This window comes from Bidens hawaiensis, unplaced genomic scaffold (assembly GCF_021521415.1).
Source record: "Bidens hawaiensis isolate Kalapana, Puna unplaced genomic scaffold, B.hawaiensis_p1.1 tig00007551_1, whole genome shotgun sequence".
NCBI lineage: Eukaryota > Viridiplantae > Streptophyta > Magnoliopsida > Asterales > Asteraceae > Bidens > Bidens hawaiensis.
The window spans coordinates 799,966-820,513 of NW_027491527.1; the positions used below are offsets into that span (position 1 = coordinate 799,966).

Consider the following 20,548-nt stretch of genomic DNA (forward strand, 5'->3'; position numbering starts at 1 on the left):
GACTGTTGGCTACGAAGATGTAGATTATTTCCTTGGGGTTGATGTTTGTTGATAACCACTTTGTCATGTGAACTTTCTAAGCATCCGAACATATCAATTTAACGTGCTTTGCGACAACGAGTTGGTATTTATACTAGTTATTTATCAAAGTACCCTGCCACTAAACGGTCAAAGCTTGATCAACTAACGGCAGGGTCATGCTGAGCCCGCCGAGAAACTACGAAGAATCAATACGCGCAATTTAAGATTCGGTGGTCCTAGGGTCTATCAACCATATTTCACAAGGATGCAAATCATAATTTTCTATTAAAAGTTTTATCTTATAAAATTAAAAAATAAAATTGGACCTGATAATCTCATAATTATTGGACCGAAAACAGTATTATAGGGCCTACAAGTCATTTATTTTGGGTCGGAGGTATTTAAAACCTTTTCCCATAATTCTTTCTTTAACCAAATACCCATTTCAAAAACTAGATAACCATAAGTCAATTCCAATAAAACAAATCCATCATTAATATATACAAATGATTGTCTTGTATTGTAAGTTTGTAACTCAAATACACAAATACGACTCCTGAATAGCATTCCCTCTTCAAAACGCCCTTTCGACCATCCTAAAAGCCAAGAATCCAGACGACAACGAATCAAGCAAATCTAACATGATTACCTCAAACAAACAAAGGTGTTTGATTTGAGAAACCAGAAGCACTTGTGGCACCATTGGTATGAGATGGATGAGTAGGTGGCCTGCTATTGCTGAGCGAAGAACAAGTAGATCTTGATGTTGATTTTGTGAAAAGCTTTGAAGATGACGCACTTCGTGTGGGAGGGGGAAGAACTCTTGATAATGCCACGTAACTTTTGCACGATTTCATCCTCATGTTGTATGGGTTTTCTGGTTTAGCTAGATCTTCTAAACATGTCACTTTTGATAAAGATGTGAAAGATTGTGATTTCCCTTGAAAGTGGTTGGATAACCCTTTCCTGTAAATACATCAACCATAATAAAAATATATAAGAACAGATTCAAGATCTATATATGTTTAGAACACAGTTGTGACGGATCTAGAAGAAAAATTTAGGGTATCTAAAAAAAATAATCTGGGGTACGTTCATATATATATAGATCATAGTTAGTTAACCTAGGAAAGAAACATATATATATATATATATATATATATTAACTTACTTGGGTGGAAGTTGTTGAACTAGATCGGACATGTTTCCTAAAACATGATTATTATCCGAGGAAGAAGAATTGGTTTGATCAAATTCATCGTCAGATTCATTATCTGAAGACACCACACTCGAAACAACCGAGGAATATGAATCATCTTCCTCATCATAGCCCATGATCCCATTAATCTTGTTATCTTGATCTAATGAAGAAGAATCCATCTCCATATGCATCTTCATCATCATGCTTTCTCATAATCTTAAAGTCTTGAACCCTTCAAACTCAACTTCAAGTTTTTGACTTTATGTTTAAGGTGAGAGATGAGGATGATGGTTTTAAAGGGTGAGAGGATAATGGTACAAGTGGGATGTGCGTGGTTATTGGAAAAAAATGCTGCGTGTATTAATAATAATAATAATATTCATGGTTGTTATTTTGTAGTGGGCAAAGAAAAGATTCGGTGTTATCCACTTCTATATTTGGTGGGGCCCAGTTTATATGGTTTGAACGACACCACTCAGAAAGACACAACGTACGGTGTTTGATTATTAGGTGTGGGATGGTTACACTTGTACACCTAAGTTATGGTTAAACGGCACCAGGGCCCTCCTAATGTTTAAGAGAGTCCATGTAAGACTTTTATTGTATTGGCAATTTGATACCAACACTAAAAACGCTTGTATTTGCAACCGGTGTCCTTATTTTTGAAAGAAAAACGATTCTATCCAGAAAATACGCTTATATGAGGGATCAAGATATAAAGTTCAGAAGAGACATAGCGTTGTGATAGTGTGATACTCATCGCCGAAAATGTGAGTAAAGATTGCTACCAAAGTAAGCAGTGTAAAGGCCACTACTACTAAGTTAGTAAGAAGTTAATGAATGTTATCCTTGAAAGTGAGGAGATTATGGATCACGCTTTCATACTTATGGCAAGGGATGATTCAGTGTGATCCCTACCTCATTAAGGAAAAATATATGACCATCTTAAAACTCTTAGATAAAAACTTATACCACGGTGATCTTCATCGATTTAAATTAAACGGTATTGAATAATGAATATCAGCTTTTAATTGGAGGTGAATGAGTATACATAAGACGAGTATGCTAACACTCAACAATTATAACCTTAAATCCACTACTATAGTTGTTTATTTGTAAGTTTCATTAAGAAAAATAATTTAATCACTCGACCCATTACTTCCCAGAAAATGTTCAACAAAAATGATGTTATTTTAATCTAACCCATGATAATATAGGGGGTCTATATGTTGATCTTCTATAATGTGAGGGACTAACAATAACACTAATTTAAAAAAAAGAAGAAGAAGAAGAAGAAGAAGAAGAAGAAGAAGAGAAGGAAAATGGGGCGGTGGCATCTCGAGTCTAAAAGCGTGTTGTTTGGTCAACGAGATTATTTCCAGACTACGTTAAATAAATTCCAAAGGATAAGGATGCTACAACGAAGGATATTAGTCGGCTACCTATAAATGGTTCCCCGTTACCAAAAGACAGAAACAGCCGGACCATTATTTACGCCCTTTAGTGAATATATATGTATTCTCCTTGCCTAGAAAAACATGCTTTCCAAATATAATATAAAACTAATTTTTAATTAAATTTGATGTATTAAACTTTCCAAATTATATAAGTTACTAGCATTAAAGCTCGTGTAGCACACAGGATGATCAAAATAAGTAAGTTACAAATAAAACAATACATAATGAATATGGAAAAATGTGTATCATCTATGCCTATAATAAAACTGCGCCTGCAAAAACATACCCAATAACACTCCATCTATTGAAAATTTATTCCCAGTGACATATATGTATAATTGAAAGAAATTTAGTTACGAACCAATTTCGAAGAATACATCTCATATAATAATATTTTTGAGCTACACTATGAAAAAAATTTTGATAAGTTTAAGGGGTTTCTCGACTTTGCCAATTGACAAAAAAAATATAACAGGTTAACCCGCTCAATTTTGTGAATGTTTTGCTTCATTTGAGTATAATTTTGTACGACATGTTTCACATACAACATTCTGATAACTATTTAAGAAAAAGTCAATGCTTACACAAATGTTTCTAATTTGATAACAGTTAGAGACATTGATAGGTCTAGAGGTGGCATGTCGGAAGTGTTTGTCATTTTTTCTTAAAATTTTGGCAGTCATGAGAAAAATACTCAATGTGCAAAAGCCCGAATCTTTTGGCTATTTCCAAAAATATCCTTAAAAATAAATTCGAAACCCAATCGCAATTAAAATTCTAACTTTCATTTGTTTTACATTTTCATGTCAAAACTTTGAACCCGTAACAAGTATGACGATAAATCTATTTTCATTCTCAAATTTTTAAAAATATTCAGATTACCCCTATTTTACCTGTAACAAATTTGAGCCAAATGTAGTTAATCTGTACCAAACAATTTTTTTACCAACTTTTAACCCGCAACATCAAATTTAAGTTTCACAAAAAACCCTAAGCAATCCTTAATAAACAAACCTAAGAAACTAAATATGATAAACTTTATTATATTTGAAAGTGATTGATATATAATATCCTTTCAATTTAACACATATTTTATTATATTTGAAAGTGATTGGTATACACCATCTTTACAATTTAACACATGTATGCATAATTTACTAAATTAACCGAAAAAATAAATAAATAGATTTAAATTATATATTTATAATTTATAAATTTATATGATAATGTACAAAAAAAACCAATAGATAAATGGATTTATTTTTAAAAAATGGATCAACTTTTAAGCATATATTTATAATTAAATGATAATTAAAAAATTACTTCGTAAATTAAAAGCATATTAGAATTTTTTTTTTAAATCTTCTACAATAAACATAGTATAATATGTTAATAATAACATTTAATTATATATATATATTTTTTCAATATTTAACAAACACAGTTTGTTGTTAATTTTTGGATTTCACCCATTATGCTGTGAAATATATTCTATCAATGTATAGAAGTATAACATGTAAATGATTTTTTTATAAAAGTGTATAGATATAATATATAATAGAGTTTAAAGAAAAATTAATAATTTTATCATTTTATAGAAATAATATAAATGACGTGTAAAAGAAAAGTAAATAATTATTGATATATGACATATATTAGTTTTAGAGGGAAAAAAATTGTAAGGATTAACCACAAGCTGACATGTGTCATAATTATTTTACTTTATTAGAATAGATAGATATGTTAGAAAATAGTGAAACTAATTTTTATACATTAAAATCTACAAACTTATATTGTGATATGCGTCCATTTTTCACAATAAATAATATTAATTTGTGAATTAATGAGTGTCATTATATCATAATTTGACAAGTTATTAATCTACCTATCTACCTATACTATTAAAATAATAGAGTTTGTGGACATATGACATTTTATTAATGGTTCAACCCTATTGTTTACATATATAACAACCCGTTCTTTGATTTTCTTCATAACAAAATAATTCAAAAACAATTCAATAACCTTTTTATGTTTTTTCGTTACCTAATACCCGATTAAAATCATTCATCAAGATTCAAGAACGTAACTGATGTTTACTCTAATTCACGCTTTCATATTAGTATGAAACATCTCTCTCCATCTATTCTTTCACCTTCAACAACCCTAACTCATCTTTTTTAGTCTCTCAAGAAACTGACCACTCAAACTCGATCCATCCAATCGATTAACCAAGGTATGTTTTTTGTTATGATTTATGTTTTCAATCATACATCCAACCCTAAACTCTCGCGAACTTCTATTTTATTTCTTTGGATTTTTAGATAACAAAAAGCATCAGTTTTTGGTTTGACCTACCATTGAATCTGTTCACCATCGATGAACCTTCCGATCAATTAAAGCATTAGGTATTAGATTCAATCAATATTCTTATTTTGTTTTTCAAGTTTTCAATTTGTTATATCATTTATGTGTAAATTTTTTGTTAATTGATACTTTAAATTACTAAATCTGATGGTACACATGTTAAATTATTTTTTATTATTTACAATTGTAGGGTTGGAATTCAAATTGCAAATATTGATTTAAAGTTATAATTAGAATCGAAATTCTTAATTTAGGGTTAACATTATCTAATGGAAATATCAATTGTTTCACACATACAATATGTTTTGATTCAACCCACATATTATGTAACCCATACCCATTTTTTGTTCGGTTATTGTTTTTTTTTCCAGTTTCACTTTGTTTTTTGGTGAATATGATGACGATGAGAACGAGGATGATGCTGATGACTCGTCATCATCGTTATCACCGTCCTCGTTTCCATCATCCTCATTCTCATCGTCATCTGAGTCATCACCATCAGACTCGTCATCATATTCATCATTACCATCACCATCACCATCATCAACACTGCCTCCTTGAACCAAAGGTTGTTGAACAGTAGGTACTGTTGGTACATGATGTCAGTAGTTCAGTATCTAGTGTCTGTAATTGTGTTAGTTGGTTTTTGTATTAATGTTTAAGCGAACTTGTCTCACAAGTTCGCCTGATATAGGCGAACTTGTGGAACAAGCGAAGTTAGTGACAACTTCGCGTAGCATGTTAGGCGAAGTTGTCGAAGGGTATATATGTTTACCCTACGGGTTATTTTGAAGAGATTGAGGACGTGTAATCGGTGATTGACATATCACGTGTTATTAGTTGCAATACAACGTGTCTTTTGGGTATTGTAACGTGTGTTTGCTTGTGTTTAGCATGTATCGTCTTCTACGCTCGTATCGTCTTACGTAGGGATTCCGCACCTACGTAGAACGAGATATTTCCGTGTAGATCCGGCTGGGAACCTACAATTGATATCAAAGCTGAAATTTTTTAAGGGAACACCAAGCACCAGCCCATTCTTGACAATGTAGTTCATTTTTTGAATGTGTATATGCCCCATTCTTCGATGCCATAACTCGGACTCCGATTCAGTTGCTTTTGACAGAAGACATGATTCTTCTGTTGCCATCTCAGTTGACCTTATGTCCATTACATATGTATTCTTTTCCCTTAGAGCCTTCATCACTATCCATGCCTCTGGTATCTTGAAACCAGGATACAGTACAATCGCTTCATTTTTGGTAAAGTGTACAGTGTAATCTTTGTCACAGATCTGAGACACACTCAGCAAATTATGCTTCAGCTCTTCAACGAAATTCACCTTTTCTAACTTCATTTTACCATTAGTCACCGTCCCAATTCCAGTAATTCTACCACCACTCTCTCCAGCAAAACTTACTCTACCTCCCTGAACAGGTTTCCATTCGTGTAACAAATTCTTGTTACCAGTCATGTGCCGGGAACAGCCGCTATCCACAACCCATAGATTGTTTGCAGCCCTGTTCAACTGTTCCTGCACGATTAACGCAAAAGATTAAAATCTGGGGACCCAAGACCTATTGGTCTTGGGTCGATTAAATCTGTTAAAAGGCATCTCGTACTTTGGCTGTCCAAAGTTAGTATGAGAATGATTTCTGTAAGTCCTAAAAGGATACCTTCTTGTAGATTAACTATAAGGCCAACCAAACCTTCGTGAATTAAATGAGTTATAACCAGTAGTTTGATTGTTAACAGGGAAAAACTGAGATTGACATCTCTGACTTCTTGGTTTATTCCAATGTCTGAACATTGGTGAATTAGCACTCTTACCATTATAACGATTACCGTTAGGCTTATTCTCAGTTTTAGGAGGCCTCATATCTCTGAATCTTTGATTTAGAGGGCAATTAGCAATCAGGTGTCCTATTTGATTACATCTGAAACAACTCATGTGTTCAACTTTCTTCTCAACTGTTGTTTCTGATGTTGAGGTAGCATTACTACCCGTTTGCCTAACGTATGGTGGGACATACGGGTTTAGAGGGGAATTCTTCTCAGTAGGCTTATATTCCTCCCCACGTCTTAGTAACACTACCTCTTCTTTTGTCTCACTAGATTCGGATGTCTGGTCCGAATTTGATGAGACAGAACTTGGAACAGAAATCTTAACACTCGAAACAGGCTTACTCGTTTCCTTTTTACTCGATTCAGGTTTTTTAATAGAAACTTTGACAGGAACTGTCTGACTAATCTCAACATCAACAGATTTCTGATTACTAGGATCATAAGTATAGTTATGATTATAAGGTGGTAGAACTTCAGAATATCCAATTCCTCCCCTTTTAACTGGGGAACGTTGATCACTTACGAGGTGATCAAGTATTGCAGAGGAATTTCTAAACTGCTCAAGCTTTCTGTTTAGTTCCACCACTTTCACCTGGTAATCAGCTATCTGTTTATCCCTTTCAGCAATTAGTTTGGTTTTCTCTTCTAACACTTCATAGCTAAGATCAATTACTTGTATTTTTTCAACAAGACTTGCTTTAAGACTTCTGATATCTTTTTCACTAGCCTTAATCTTTACTGAATAACTATTTTCCCTAGTTTTAGTGTAATGATGATCTTCTTTTAACGTTTTAAATTGAGAGTCCAAACTAACAAACTGATCAGTTATCGTTTTCAATTGTTCAGACAGATTTTCACATTTCATACAAGGGAGTTCAGAACTTACCTCAGAGAGCTGATCATTCACGTCTGCCATATAAGCTTGATCTTCTCTTGTTTCTCTGTCGTTTCCTTCAGTTTCGATGTTAACCAAGTTGGCCTGTTCGAACACTTCCTCAACCTCCAGATTCCAATTGTATCCCCCGTTCTGTCTGGATACCATCGCCCTATTCTCATTACTTCCCCCATTCGGTTGTGTTGGCCTGTTCTGACTACGTTCTACTCTTTCATTTGTGCATTCTTTAGCAAAGTGGCCATTCTGTTGACAGTTATAACACCGAACCTTTGACTTATCAAAACCTGGTCTTTCGCCAACGAATTTTCTACCAGTCTTCTTCATAAAACTTTTAACTCTTCTTACTATCATTGCCATCTGCCACTGCAGATCCATCTCTTCCAGATCATCAGCATCGATCTGATCATAGTCTTCGTCTAAAGTAGCAGGGTCGACTATTTTACCTTTGATGTAATTTTCGTAAGAAGCAATGAAAGATGCATAGAGAGCAAACTGCTGTTCAGCAGACTTAACACTCATGGGCATCTGAGAGTAGTTGTTGTTCGGGACCTTTGAAGGAATACTACCAGTTGGTTTAGAAGAATTTGTTCCACCAGCTACGAAACACACATCACCATCCATGTTGAGAGTTACATGACCATCTTGAGTTGAGTTAGCGCTTGAGTCTCCCTTTGAGTAGTAAGCAGATGATTCTGACTTTGAACTTGAACTTGACGTAACTTTTGCACCATACATTCCCGGATCCTGAACCTGATCAGTTGGTGTCTCCTTTCGAACCATGTTAAGTTCAAAAGTTCGTAGTTTATTGACTGCTGTTTCCAAGTCGATGTTTGCAAACTCTTTATCTTCTCTCATCAAGACAGTGTACATTTCCCATTTCGGTGGGAGAGCATCAAGAAGTTTTTCTACGATCTCTTCTTCTTTATAGTCAATTGAATAGTTTCTGAGTTCGGTCATCAAGTGGTAATACCTTGTAATGATATCATCAAGTGACTCATTCTTCAAATACTTGAACACCGAGAATTGGGTTTTGAGAAGCTTAATCTTGGATGCACGTATCCCCACATTACCTTCATATCGGTTTTCAAGAGCTTCCCACAGCTCTCTGGCGGTTTTGTATTTCCTGAAGGTGTGAAGAATTTCTTGTGGAAGAGCCATTGTTATCGCAGCATGAGCTTTGCTTTCAGCCTCATACATCTTCTTTTCTTCCTCTTCCATCTTATTGTATTTCTTAATTTGTTCACGACCCTCAAACAAAGCCGTTGGTGGAATGTATCCATCTTGAATGCACACCCACATTTTAGCATCTTGATATTTAACATATTGTTCAAATCGATCCTTCCAAGCCACGAAATCGGTACCCTTCAGCATTTTCGGAGCCTTAGTAGCTGAACCTGCTTCCACTTCCATTTTCACCAGTTCCGTAATATTTATAGAAGTCATCTTTGGAAGAAATACAAACGAGCACTCAAAGAAACCAAAAAAAATAATTTATTATTCTGAACAGTACCGTAGGCGAAGTTATTCTTAACTTCGCTTAAGAGTAACTTCGCTTGAAAACACAACTTCGCTGTCTTCCCAACTTCGCCTGATGTTAACTTCGCTTTATGACAACTTCGCTTAAGTTAAGCGAACTTGTGAGGTAGGCGAAGTTATTGATAACTTCGCTTAATCTTATATCTTCGCCTAAACCCTACAAACAGTGGCGCAACTTCACCTGATGAACACAACGTTTTTGCAGGTTTGATTTTGACGTTTTGCGAGGAATGCGAGGGTGTAATGGGTTGTTTTTGATGTAGGGAGGTGAGTAGGACACAAAAACTTGGTATTTCAACGTAAACACGTCCCGCGAATAGTCGAACGGAACGATTTCTACACCCGTGTGATAATCCCGAACCACACAATCATGAGCAAACGCTTTGATACCAATTGTAGGTTCCCAGCCGGATCTACACGGAAATATCTCGTTCTACGTAGGTGTGGAATCCCTACGTAAGACGATATGAGCGTAGAAGACGATACACGCTAAACATAAGCAAACACACGTTACAATACCCAAAAGACACGTTGTATTGCAACTAATAACACGTGATATGTCAATCACCAATTACACGTCCTCAATCTCTTCAAAATAACCAAATTCACTTCGTTTGAACGTCTAAACTATTGCCGCTTCATATTCAGGCGAAGTTACAGTTTAGGCGAAGTTATCCTTAACTTCGCCTAATGTTTAACTTCGCCTGTTGATTTAATTGTTTCTCTTCACAAGAGGCGAAGTTGTGGTCAAGCGAAGTTATCATTAACTTCGCCTGACCCTTTATATTTTTATCACTAACTGTTATCAGGTGAAGTTATAGTTAAGGCGAAGTTATTCACAACTTCGCCCTTTCTCTAACTTCGCCTATACAGAATAAATCATACATTCGCTCATGGTAACAGGCGAACTTGTGATTTGACTTGACGATTCTCTAACTTAGACCGTTTGTAGTGCAGATATGGCAGCAGTAGCAGGAGCCGGTGGTGCTGGTGGTGACGAGGGAGGAGATAATAATCGTCAGTTTTTTCCGGGGCATAATATGTACATTACTCTGGACCCGGATGCGAGCGGTGTTGATGATTTTCGCGAGATCATCACGTTTCTTATCCGCTCGCGTATCTTCCATGCTATTACTACAACACTGCCTATCTCTTTGCCAAACATAGAAGATTTCTGGCATACAGTTGAATATGATTGCAGAGTCGAGCCCCCAGTTATGCGTGCAACGGTTAACAATCAGATAGTGCAGTTCTCATCAGAACAGATACGGGTTGCTTTGCTGTGTGGGGATGAAACGAGAAATGATCCTACAGACTTCGTGGCTCCATTCAGAGATGGTGCTTTTCTAAGAATGGGCTATTCTGGTCCACTGGGGGATACTCAAAGACGAAATGGGTTCTTGTTAGACCAATGGCGTTTTCTCATGCACGTGATGATCGTGTGTATGTCGGGGAGAAAGGCTGGTACAGATGGAATGGGTGCAACGATGCAGTCGGCGATGACAGCACTGACTTACAATAAGCATTATAGCTTTAGTCAGATGGTGTTCTACGAGATAGACCGTCAAAGACGAGCGGTGGCGCGTGAGAGGTTCTTGATGTATCCAAGATTCCTTTAAATTATCTTGAATCACGTGGCTCCCACATTACCTCAGCGCCGTCCGATTCGGTATGTGGAAAGTGTTAGCAAGAGAATCTTCGCTCAATGTAGATCCTCAAGTGCTAGAAGTAAACCTGAGCTCCGTCCTCGACATACTCCGTTATTTGGGTACTTGATCAACCCGGAGTATGTTGCAGCTCGTGGGGACGAGTTTCGGGATCCGGCACCGCAACAGGCAGGAGCACCTCAACCACCACCTGTACCTGTTGTGGCACCGGAGGAACACGTTGATCTTGAAGCTGCTTTTGGCGGCCAAGGATTCTTCGATATGGAACGTGTTGATCCAGAGGAAGAGGTGCAGGTCTCGGCTGCACAGGTTTCAAGTGTTGATGTGTCAATGGCAGCTACGACTGTGGCTGATACGGAGAGAACTGATTCTGACTCCTCAAGCAAGACAGATTTTGATTACTCAAGAAAGAATTCATGGGAAGAGAAAGAGAGACACCGATGACAGTGATTCGGATTTTGAAGAAGATTTACATCGGTTGGTTCGTAGAGCGAGAAGGAAAAGAGCGGGTGCAGGTTCGGGAGCTGGTGAGAGCTCAAGGGTAGTTCGTTTCTCTCCACCCGCACTGTCTGGTATGACTATGGTCCCTACATCATTGACAGTTACAGGGCCGATCACCTCGGGTGTACTCGTGTTGACTACCTCATCTTCCTTCGGCATCCCACCCACTACATTCCAGCTCTCGGCTCCAGAGATTGTGTCCTTGCCACCTCCAACCCTTACTCCGTCGGAGGTAGTTGCAAGATTTGTTGAGTCGACGGTTGTTGCCACTGCAGGGTTGTCGGTTACGATACCACCTGCGGTTACGTTTCCACCTGTTTCTGAGGTGCCGGTTACCTTGGGAATCCCTCCTCCGTACGCTCAAGACATATCACATATGAGGTTCGATTTTGATGCAACCCTATCCGACTCAGAAAGAATAGCAGCGCTTGAAAGGGTCGTGGCAGAACAATCAAGAGTAAATCTAATCCAGACTCACGCTATTCAGCGCCTCGTTGCAGAGAATCAAATTCAGTCGTCCCTCCTGATCGAGCATGGTAAAATTTTTGATGCCTTGAAGCAGTTCTTGGCATCTCAGGGGGAGACAAGCTGCAAGGGCGATGAGCTGAGGACGAAGAAGCGTAACGATCGAGACGATGATCCCAATGCATCGAAAGGTGCAGGTGGTGAGTTGCCAAGAACTGAACAAGCTTATGGGGCTTCCACATCTCAGGGGGAGTCAACGAGTGCAGCTGGTGGTTCAGGGGATGATGATGTGGTGGTTGTGGATGCTGAGGATGATGATGTTATAGGTGATGAGGATGTGTTACCGTTGGAAGAGATCGAGAAGATAGGGGATGAGATTGTGATTGACAATGAAGTCGAAGAGGGAGAGACTGTGGAGGAGAATATTGAGCATGAAATTCCGGCAGTTGAAAAGTCAGATCTGGGTCAAGATACGGAATGTGATAAGACTGAATGGGAGGAGCAGCCAAGATGGAAAGAAGGCTACGCTCAGTGGTTCGTAAAGACTAAGAAACCGGCGGTCCCTACTATGTTCAAGAAAAGTTACAACATCAAAGGTTATGCTGAATCGAAAAAAGGAGATTATTTGCTGGTTATATGATGAGCAGTTGAGGCTCTTTGTGATTAAACGGTATGATGGAGTTCAGTATTTCAGGAGATTGTTGAGGTCGTTGAATACCTTGCCTGAGTGTGAGGTGAAGGACTTAGCCAGGTTGGGGTTGATAAACAGGAGTGATGATAACATGGCTAGGATCATTGGGAAGATAGTCTGGAAGGAAAGCATAAAGGAGAAAAAGTTCGAGCTGTTAAAACCGCAGAAAGGAAAGCTCGTTGAAGACAAAGACAGAGGAATGAGAGCAGATGGCAAGCCTTGGATGATAATGAAGTATAAGCCGATCCGTTGCTTAAAAGAAGTGCCGATGAAACAAATGCCCAAGGATGTGCTAAAGGATATGAAATGGTGGTACGTTGATAGTGAAACGGCTGAAGCGGTGATGGAGGATGAAGATGAACATGAGCTAATGAGAGTGTATGATCCAATGCACTTAGTGAATTTGTCTCAAGCTGATCTGCAGGTGCTAAATGAGAAAAAGATATTTTATATTCCTGCCTGGAAAGAAGAAGCAAAGAAATATCAAAGAGTAGTTTCAGTTTGTGTACGAGAAGGTGTTCATGCTTGAAGATGGAAGATACAAGATTTTTGGGATGACGAGACACGTAATTGAAGATAGAGATATGAAGCTACTGCCAAGGGGGAGTCTGTTGGTACATGATGTCAGTAGTTCAGTATCTAGTGTCTGTAATTGTGTTAGTTGGTTTTTGTATTAATGTTTAAGCGAACTTATCTCACAAGTTCGCCTGATATAGGCGGACTTGTGGAACAAGCGAAGTTAGTGACAACTTCGCCTAGCATGTTAGGCGAAGTTGTCGAAGGGTATATATGTTTAGCCTACGGGTTATTTTGAAGAGATTGAGGACGTGTAATCGGTGATTGACATATCACGTGTTATTAGTTGCAATACAACGTGTCTTTTGGGTATTGTAACGTGTGTTTGCTTGTGTTTAGCGTGTATCGTCTTCTACGCTCGTATCGTCTTACGTAGAGATTCCGCACCTACGTAGAACGAGATATTTCCGTGTAGATCCGGCTGGGAACCTACAGGTACCATTGCAGTAGTCGCAGGAGCACTCACTTGTTCAACCAAGGTAGTTGCAACAAGTGCGGAACTCACTGAACTGACCTGCCCAGTTGTAGTAGTAGTAGTAACAAAAAGTTCAGTACTCACGATAAATAAATTATGTGATGTAATTGGATTTTGTATAATCATGAGTTTTATTCAGGTTTGTATTGTATTTTGAATGAACAAATTTGAGGATGAATATACAAGTAACATAAACATTTAAAAACACATTATTATTGAAAAAAAAATTATACTTGAATAGTTATATAAACAAAAAAAAAATACAAATCACTTTTGGATAAATTATAGAATTGAAAATGAACATTTTGCATAACACTTTTGATTAACTGTTATCTGTTTTATAATACATGAATTGAGTTCTTTGCAAGTTCATTTGTTTGATATTATTTTATTGTTTGGACTAAATTACACATTTCTTTTTATTATCATGATCACGATGGTTGTCTCAATGAATTCGTGAATTCTTATTTTACTGAAGGTTATACAAACATGTTTTTTTCTACAATATGCAAGTTATGTTAGATTTCATAAGTGGAAACAATAAGATAATAAGCTCGTTTTTTGCTGTTAATTTTTTGTACACTGATTCTATTTTTCAGCATATATGAAACAAAATATATTACTCGAAACAAGGATGTCATGGACATAGATGAGACACTGAGAATCTTAGCACCATGCAACTTATTATAGAATTGAAAATATCACCAAAACTTTGCTAGAAGATGCACCAGAAACTAATTTGGCATACGGTACTTATGATAGTGAGCTGATGATATGTCGCATGAAACACACGTAAATATAAATTTTGTTGACAACTTTGACTTGCTTGAGTCAAATTTCAGAGCTTATGTGATAGAAACCCAAAACTTAAACAAGAAATTAAAGGATAATTGGCCCGATTCGAGATGGGCTATTCTCCAATTAATCCTATTCTAGAAGGATTAGATCTCCATTACAAGGATTTAACCAAGTAAATTCATAAACATAAACATTGACCTCCCTAAACCTAGAACAAATAATATAAATAAGCATCAACAGAATAATAACCGACCCTAAAATTAAGCTAATAGAATAATAATCGGCCCAAACTTCAGCATCTCATTTACTCACTTTCCCCCTTTTTCAATAACATCTTTGACCAAGATTTGGGATCTTATCAATACTTCCGGCCCGGAGACACGACTTGTCCTCAAGTCGAAAAGAAAGGAATTGTTGTGCCAAGCAATAAGCCATTCAATTATAGGTTGACCCCCTTCATAGACCCGTCGTTGAACCAAAACATATTGTGGTTGATAATTGACTTTTGTGCGTTTCAAATCTGGGTTTACAATTTTGCTTGTGCAAATCTGAGTTTCAACTTTGTCGTGTGACTTTCCCCATACGAATTGACGTTTGGCGTGGGGGCTAAAGTGATGAACTTCTATGGTTTCCATTGAGGGATTACGGGTGAACGTTAGGGTTTGATCCAAATTTTCAATCTTCGTGTTCAAGTGCAATACATTCACAACCGCTTGAACAACGAAAACCTTTTAATTTTGAGATTACAGATAGGGCTCTTGCACCAACTTCACCGCACCCAAAACATGCGCAGATTTGACGACGTCATCACCCGAAACATGCTCATATCCGACAACGTCATCATTAGGACTGTCGTCGGGAGCATCCTCCTTGACCAGATCTGGCAATGGCTCTTCAGATTCATCCTGAGTTTCCATGTCACCCATCCAAGCCTTCTTGATCTCGACAATATCATCCTTCAAGGCTATGAGGGAATCTAACTTGGCTATAATGGCTGTTAATTGAGCCATGATAGCATCTTCTCTGTTGTTTAACATCATTTTCTCTTTGAAATTCCTGGTAATGGAACCAAATGATAGAAACCCAAAAGTTAAACAAGAAATTAAAGGATAGTTGGCCCGATTCGAGATGGGCTATTCTCCAATTAATCCTATTCGAGAAGGATTAGATCTCCATTACAAGGATTTAACCAAGTAAATTCATAAACATAAACATTGACCTCCCTAAACCTAGAACTAATAATATAAATAAACATCAACAGAATAATAACCGACCCTAAAATTAAGCTAATAGAATAATAACCGGCCATAATCTTCAGCATCTCATTTACTCACTTTCCCCCTTTTTCAATAACATCTTTGACCAAGATTTGGGATCTTATCATTATGACATTTTAATTCAACTGCCAAAAGCACCGGTGAAGACAAGTGTGCACAAGAGGTATGTAACTTTTTGTTATTTTTGACATAAAATTTGGACCATCATAATACTTTGTCAACTTTGAGTTTATAAAACTTTTCCTATTATTTCGAAAAACCTTTACATAACAATATAACTAACATATGCAATTACACCATCATTATCACTTCAAAAACTACAATATGCAATATAACTAATATATGCATTAAAGTGCATCATTTATTTACTACATAAATGTTATACATTAACACTTCATATGTACTAACATATATGAAATACATTATTGCATATGTGTATGTTTTAGTGTTGCATATATGTAATGCATCGGTGCTGCATATAACTTATACAGATCATATTTTTATAAATTGGTCATCTTTATCATCATTTTCCTCCCAATGCTCCTCAAGCTTGTATTCCTTGTCAAGTAATGTTGTTTTTTTCATTTTCCGTGGCCTTTTGGGGTCTTTATGTCTGTGAAATATATATAAGGTCATTGATACGAACGTATGCAATCACAATACAATGTGCATTATATGTAATAAAATATCTAAAGCCTACCATCAAAACTGTTTTATTCACCATTGATTTTCATAATCAACATCGTCTTCATTGTCCACTAACTTCCCCATTTTCTCTTTTTTTTTTCTTTTACCCCATGTTGTTTTCATGTATGTGTCTTATATGTAATGTAGTTTAAAACAACATACAAATGTGGGGCGATAGGGGGAGGGGGGAAACCATTTGTCGTCGGAGATGTAATGAAAATAATAATATAATAATAATAAGACCGTTGGAACGGTCAATTTTTTTTTTTAAAAAAAACAAATTTAATTTAAACAATATATACACACACACACACACATATACCCTTCTTCTTCAAACACATATCCATTTCATACATACACATAACCAAATTTTTTCAAAATACAACAAAAATGAATCCTATAAACAACCCGACCCAACCGAAACACCCATTCTCTCATTTCGAAACCCATGCCGTGGAACTCACCGCTACCATGAGAGAAACCAACAAACAACACGAAAAGCTTGCCGCTAGTTGAAATTGCGTCAAATGAATAAAGACTACGAATGCCTTAAAGCAGCTGCGTTACACGAAGAGGCCGCATTATTGCAGCGACGACGAGTTGAAAAAATGCACGAATATCATGGATATTAGTTTTTTTTTTATTATGTATTTTTTTAATGTTTCTTTTTTAATTTTAATGTATTTTTATTTAATTATTTAATTTAATGAGTTTTTATTTGTTTAGTTTAATTATTAAAAGAAAATAATAAAAAATGGTGACGTGACACTAGAGTGGGCTACACACAATTATACCCCATAAACAAATTCATACCTTTTGCTGACTGGGCGTCACGTGTCACAATTCGTCCAACTTATAGCCCCTTCACTACATATAGCCTAATAAACATATTTTAAATTGAAATAGCCCCACCGTTAACGTGGGACCACATATAAAAAGTTGCCCATCATATAGCCCCTCCACTATACATTGTCATACTAAATTTGATTTTATTTAAAACGAAATACAGAAAGATCTAAAATGGACCCCACCTGAACATTCATATATTGATCCATACACAGCTACAAGCCACAACTTGAAGACCATCTAGCAAGCAAACCGTGTCGGACTGGTAGCCACAGCCTTCTGGAGAAAGGCCTTTGGTTCTTGTAATTTTGGTGTACAATTCGTAACTTTTCTACAATCTATTTTTTTGTTAAGATTAAACTTATTATATAAACTATATAGAGACGTCGTGATCACGGAAAGTGCTGGATAGCCCAAGCCGTCATCTCCTGTTCCTTTGAAACCCGTCACCAGAAGGCTCACTACGGTAAACCCCGGTTGCGATCGGATTCGAGTTTGAGATTTTACAGAGTTGCAGTCTTTAGCCCAAGTCTTTACTTTCTCTTCAATGTCAGTTGAGCTAAAGCACTTTAACAAATTATTTAAGAGTTAATTTGTAAAATACCTACATAATTATATTTTAACAAAAAAGAAACAAGAAATACATGTATTTTTTGTATTTTGCATTTTTTTATTTAGAGTAGTCAATTCCTCAAAAATCAAAATTAATGAGTTTATGAGTTTTACATGATATTTACGTAATTACGTTAAAGAAATTTATCCACATAAACCTCCATGTATATAATGACCGAGTTAGTAACAGATACTATAAATTGAATGTGGTTTAATGGTAGAGCATTCACTATACTAGTGAAAGGTAAGAGGTTCAAAGTTTACTATCACCAATTTATATGGAGATATGAGGGATGACCCTGACTTGCCAAGATTCGAATCCTGATCTCACTCGGTTTTACTAGCTCCTCGCTGTCGTGCCGTTTGGCGGGCGTGAGGGTTGTGTTTTATCCCAAGAATCCCTCAATAGGTGGACCGCTAAGGGCTCCGTCCGTCCGGACTCATGGCCAGCTCGATCTACCTTTTGCCCATGAGGGCCGCGTACAGAGTACCCGACGTTACTTAGTTGGTCGTTCAAAAAAAGAAATAAACAAAATTAACATATATCGTTAATTTTATATATACATAATTTTAAACATGATCACTTACTTTTAATATAAAAATAGAATAATTTGTTTATATAAAGATAATAGATATGTAGATTTTTATAATGCTGGCATTATACGATTATAAATATCTAAAGCCAAAGAAAACAAATATTTTATAACCGTAAGCTTATGGCTGGAACCAGAGAAGATAAGGTCAGTCAAGTTGCCATATCCCGAAAACATGCATACGGTTTCCAATTTGCCCTTTATCATTTCCAATAAAAGCATGGCGCCTGCCCGTTGTTTCAAGGGCCAAATGGCCCAAATACGAATAAATAACACAGTTTTTTTCGAACTGTAATTTACTTTTTAAATTTTATTCCTTTCAGTAATTTTTTTTAAAATTTTGAACGATTATATATAGCATTTTTATTTTAATTGTTGTTTTCTTATTTTTTTTATCTTTACCATTTTATCTAGGGGATCAGTTGATTCGATAATAATTAAGTTTTACATGTATATTAGAATCGTTCAAAATTTTTATTGCTCAAGTTAACTTTTGCTAGATAGATGTTCTATTATAAAATTAGTTTTTTTAACATTTATATAATCCCTTTTTAAATTCCTTTATTACATACTAGGATAATACCCATGTTACACACGAGTGAAAAATGTTTAAAACTTCATACATGTGTATATGTTCTAACTTAAATCAAATACAAATGTTATATTATAAAATAGGAAAGTGAATATGAGAATATTAACATCTAAGCTGTTTACATGTGAAATCATCAAAATACGTAGTTTTAATTAAAAAATTATAAAAACTTTACTTTTTTTCTTTTTCATGATTATATTTCCTCTTCACTAATCCAGAACACTTATATTAAATTAAACTTAAATGTATAATTCATTCTCTCCTTGAAAACAATTAAAAATAAAATCCTAGATTAGTTTAACGAGGACAGAATGACAATTAAATAGGGGAGTGGCTGAATAAATGCCTTTGTATCATTCAAATCTATTTGTTCTAATAAAGTAAAATAACTGGGACATGTGTTACTTGAAGATTCATTCCTAGTCTTAATTTCCCGCTCAAATTATTTTTTATTTTTAATAAAACCATATTTATGTTAGTGTAATCAAAACATATCAATTCATCTTTTAATTAAATAACTAATTACCTAAACTATATAAATTACAAATACGCAGGTTTTTATGTAAATATAATTAAAAATAAAATCCTAGATTAGCTTAAACGAGCTGTTAGGTGCTGAAACGAACTTAAAAATCGCTTAAACGAGCTGTTTGGTGCTGAAACGAACTTAAAAATCTCTTAAACGAACTGTTAGGTGCTGAAACGAACTTAAAAATCGCTTAAACGAGCTGTTAGGTGCTGAAATGAACTGAAAAATCGCTTAAACGAGCTGTTAGGTGCTGAAACGAACTTCAAAAATTGCTTAAACGAGCTGCTAGGTGCTGAAACGAACTGAAAAAATCGCTTAAACAAGCTTTTGCTATTAAAACGAGTTGTAGCGTGTTGAAAACACGCTGATTCGTTGGTTCAAAAAAAATAAAACTGACCCGAAACCCGTTTTGACCCGTTCTAACCCGAACCTCAATTTTCCGAACTTTTTTTGCAAATTTTTGGAATTTTAAAATTATATTTCACATTTTTACTAGTTTTTGTAACCTTTAAAAGTTATTATGCAAAGTAAAAACATTGAAAAATTAAAAAAAAAAAAACTAGATTACCTGCTATCTAGGTAAAATATCTGGGATTGGAACAAAAATAAAAGTTCAATGACCTGATTAAAACAAAAGTTTTTATCAGTGACCTGATTGGAACAACTTTCAAAGTTGGTTACTATTCTATGTAGTAATCCCTCACGAATATATAATAGAACCATTATTGTTTTGTCTTTAATTTAATCATATATTGCCTTAAGAAAACTGAATTTAATTATGCAATGTAGATTGGTCCAACAGTTTGGCACCAACAAAAATTAGGTTTCCAGTGGTTAATTCTACAACGAGACGTGGCTGTGAAAGAGAGATCCAAGGAAACAAACAGTGATGCTATACATAATTAGAATTAGAACAT

The 20,548-nt window shown here is 35.8% G+C and overlaps 1 protein-coding gene across 1 annotated transcript; it reads right to left on the minus strand.

Annotated features, from left to right (window-relative positions):
* Window positions 1-477: 477 nt before the first annotated feature.
* Window positions 478-1,584, minus strand: LOC143635526 (uncharacterized). Its single transcript, XM_077103347.1, has 2 exons — window positions 1,193-1,584; window positions 478-987 (listed from the first exon to the last, which is right to left on the minus strand). The coding sequence occupies exons 1-2, from the start codon at window positions 1,423-1,425 to the stop codon at window positions 672-674; spliced, it is 549 nt and encodes a 182-aa protein (XP_076959462.1). The 5' UTR covers window positions 1,426-1,584; the 3' UTR covers window positions 478-671.
* Between the last annotated feature and the right edge of the window lie 18,964 nt (window positions 1,585-20,548).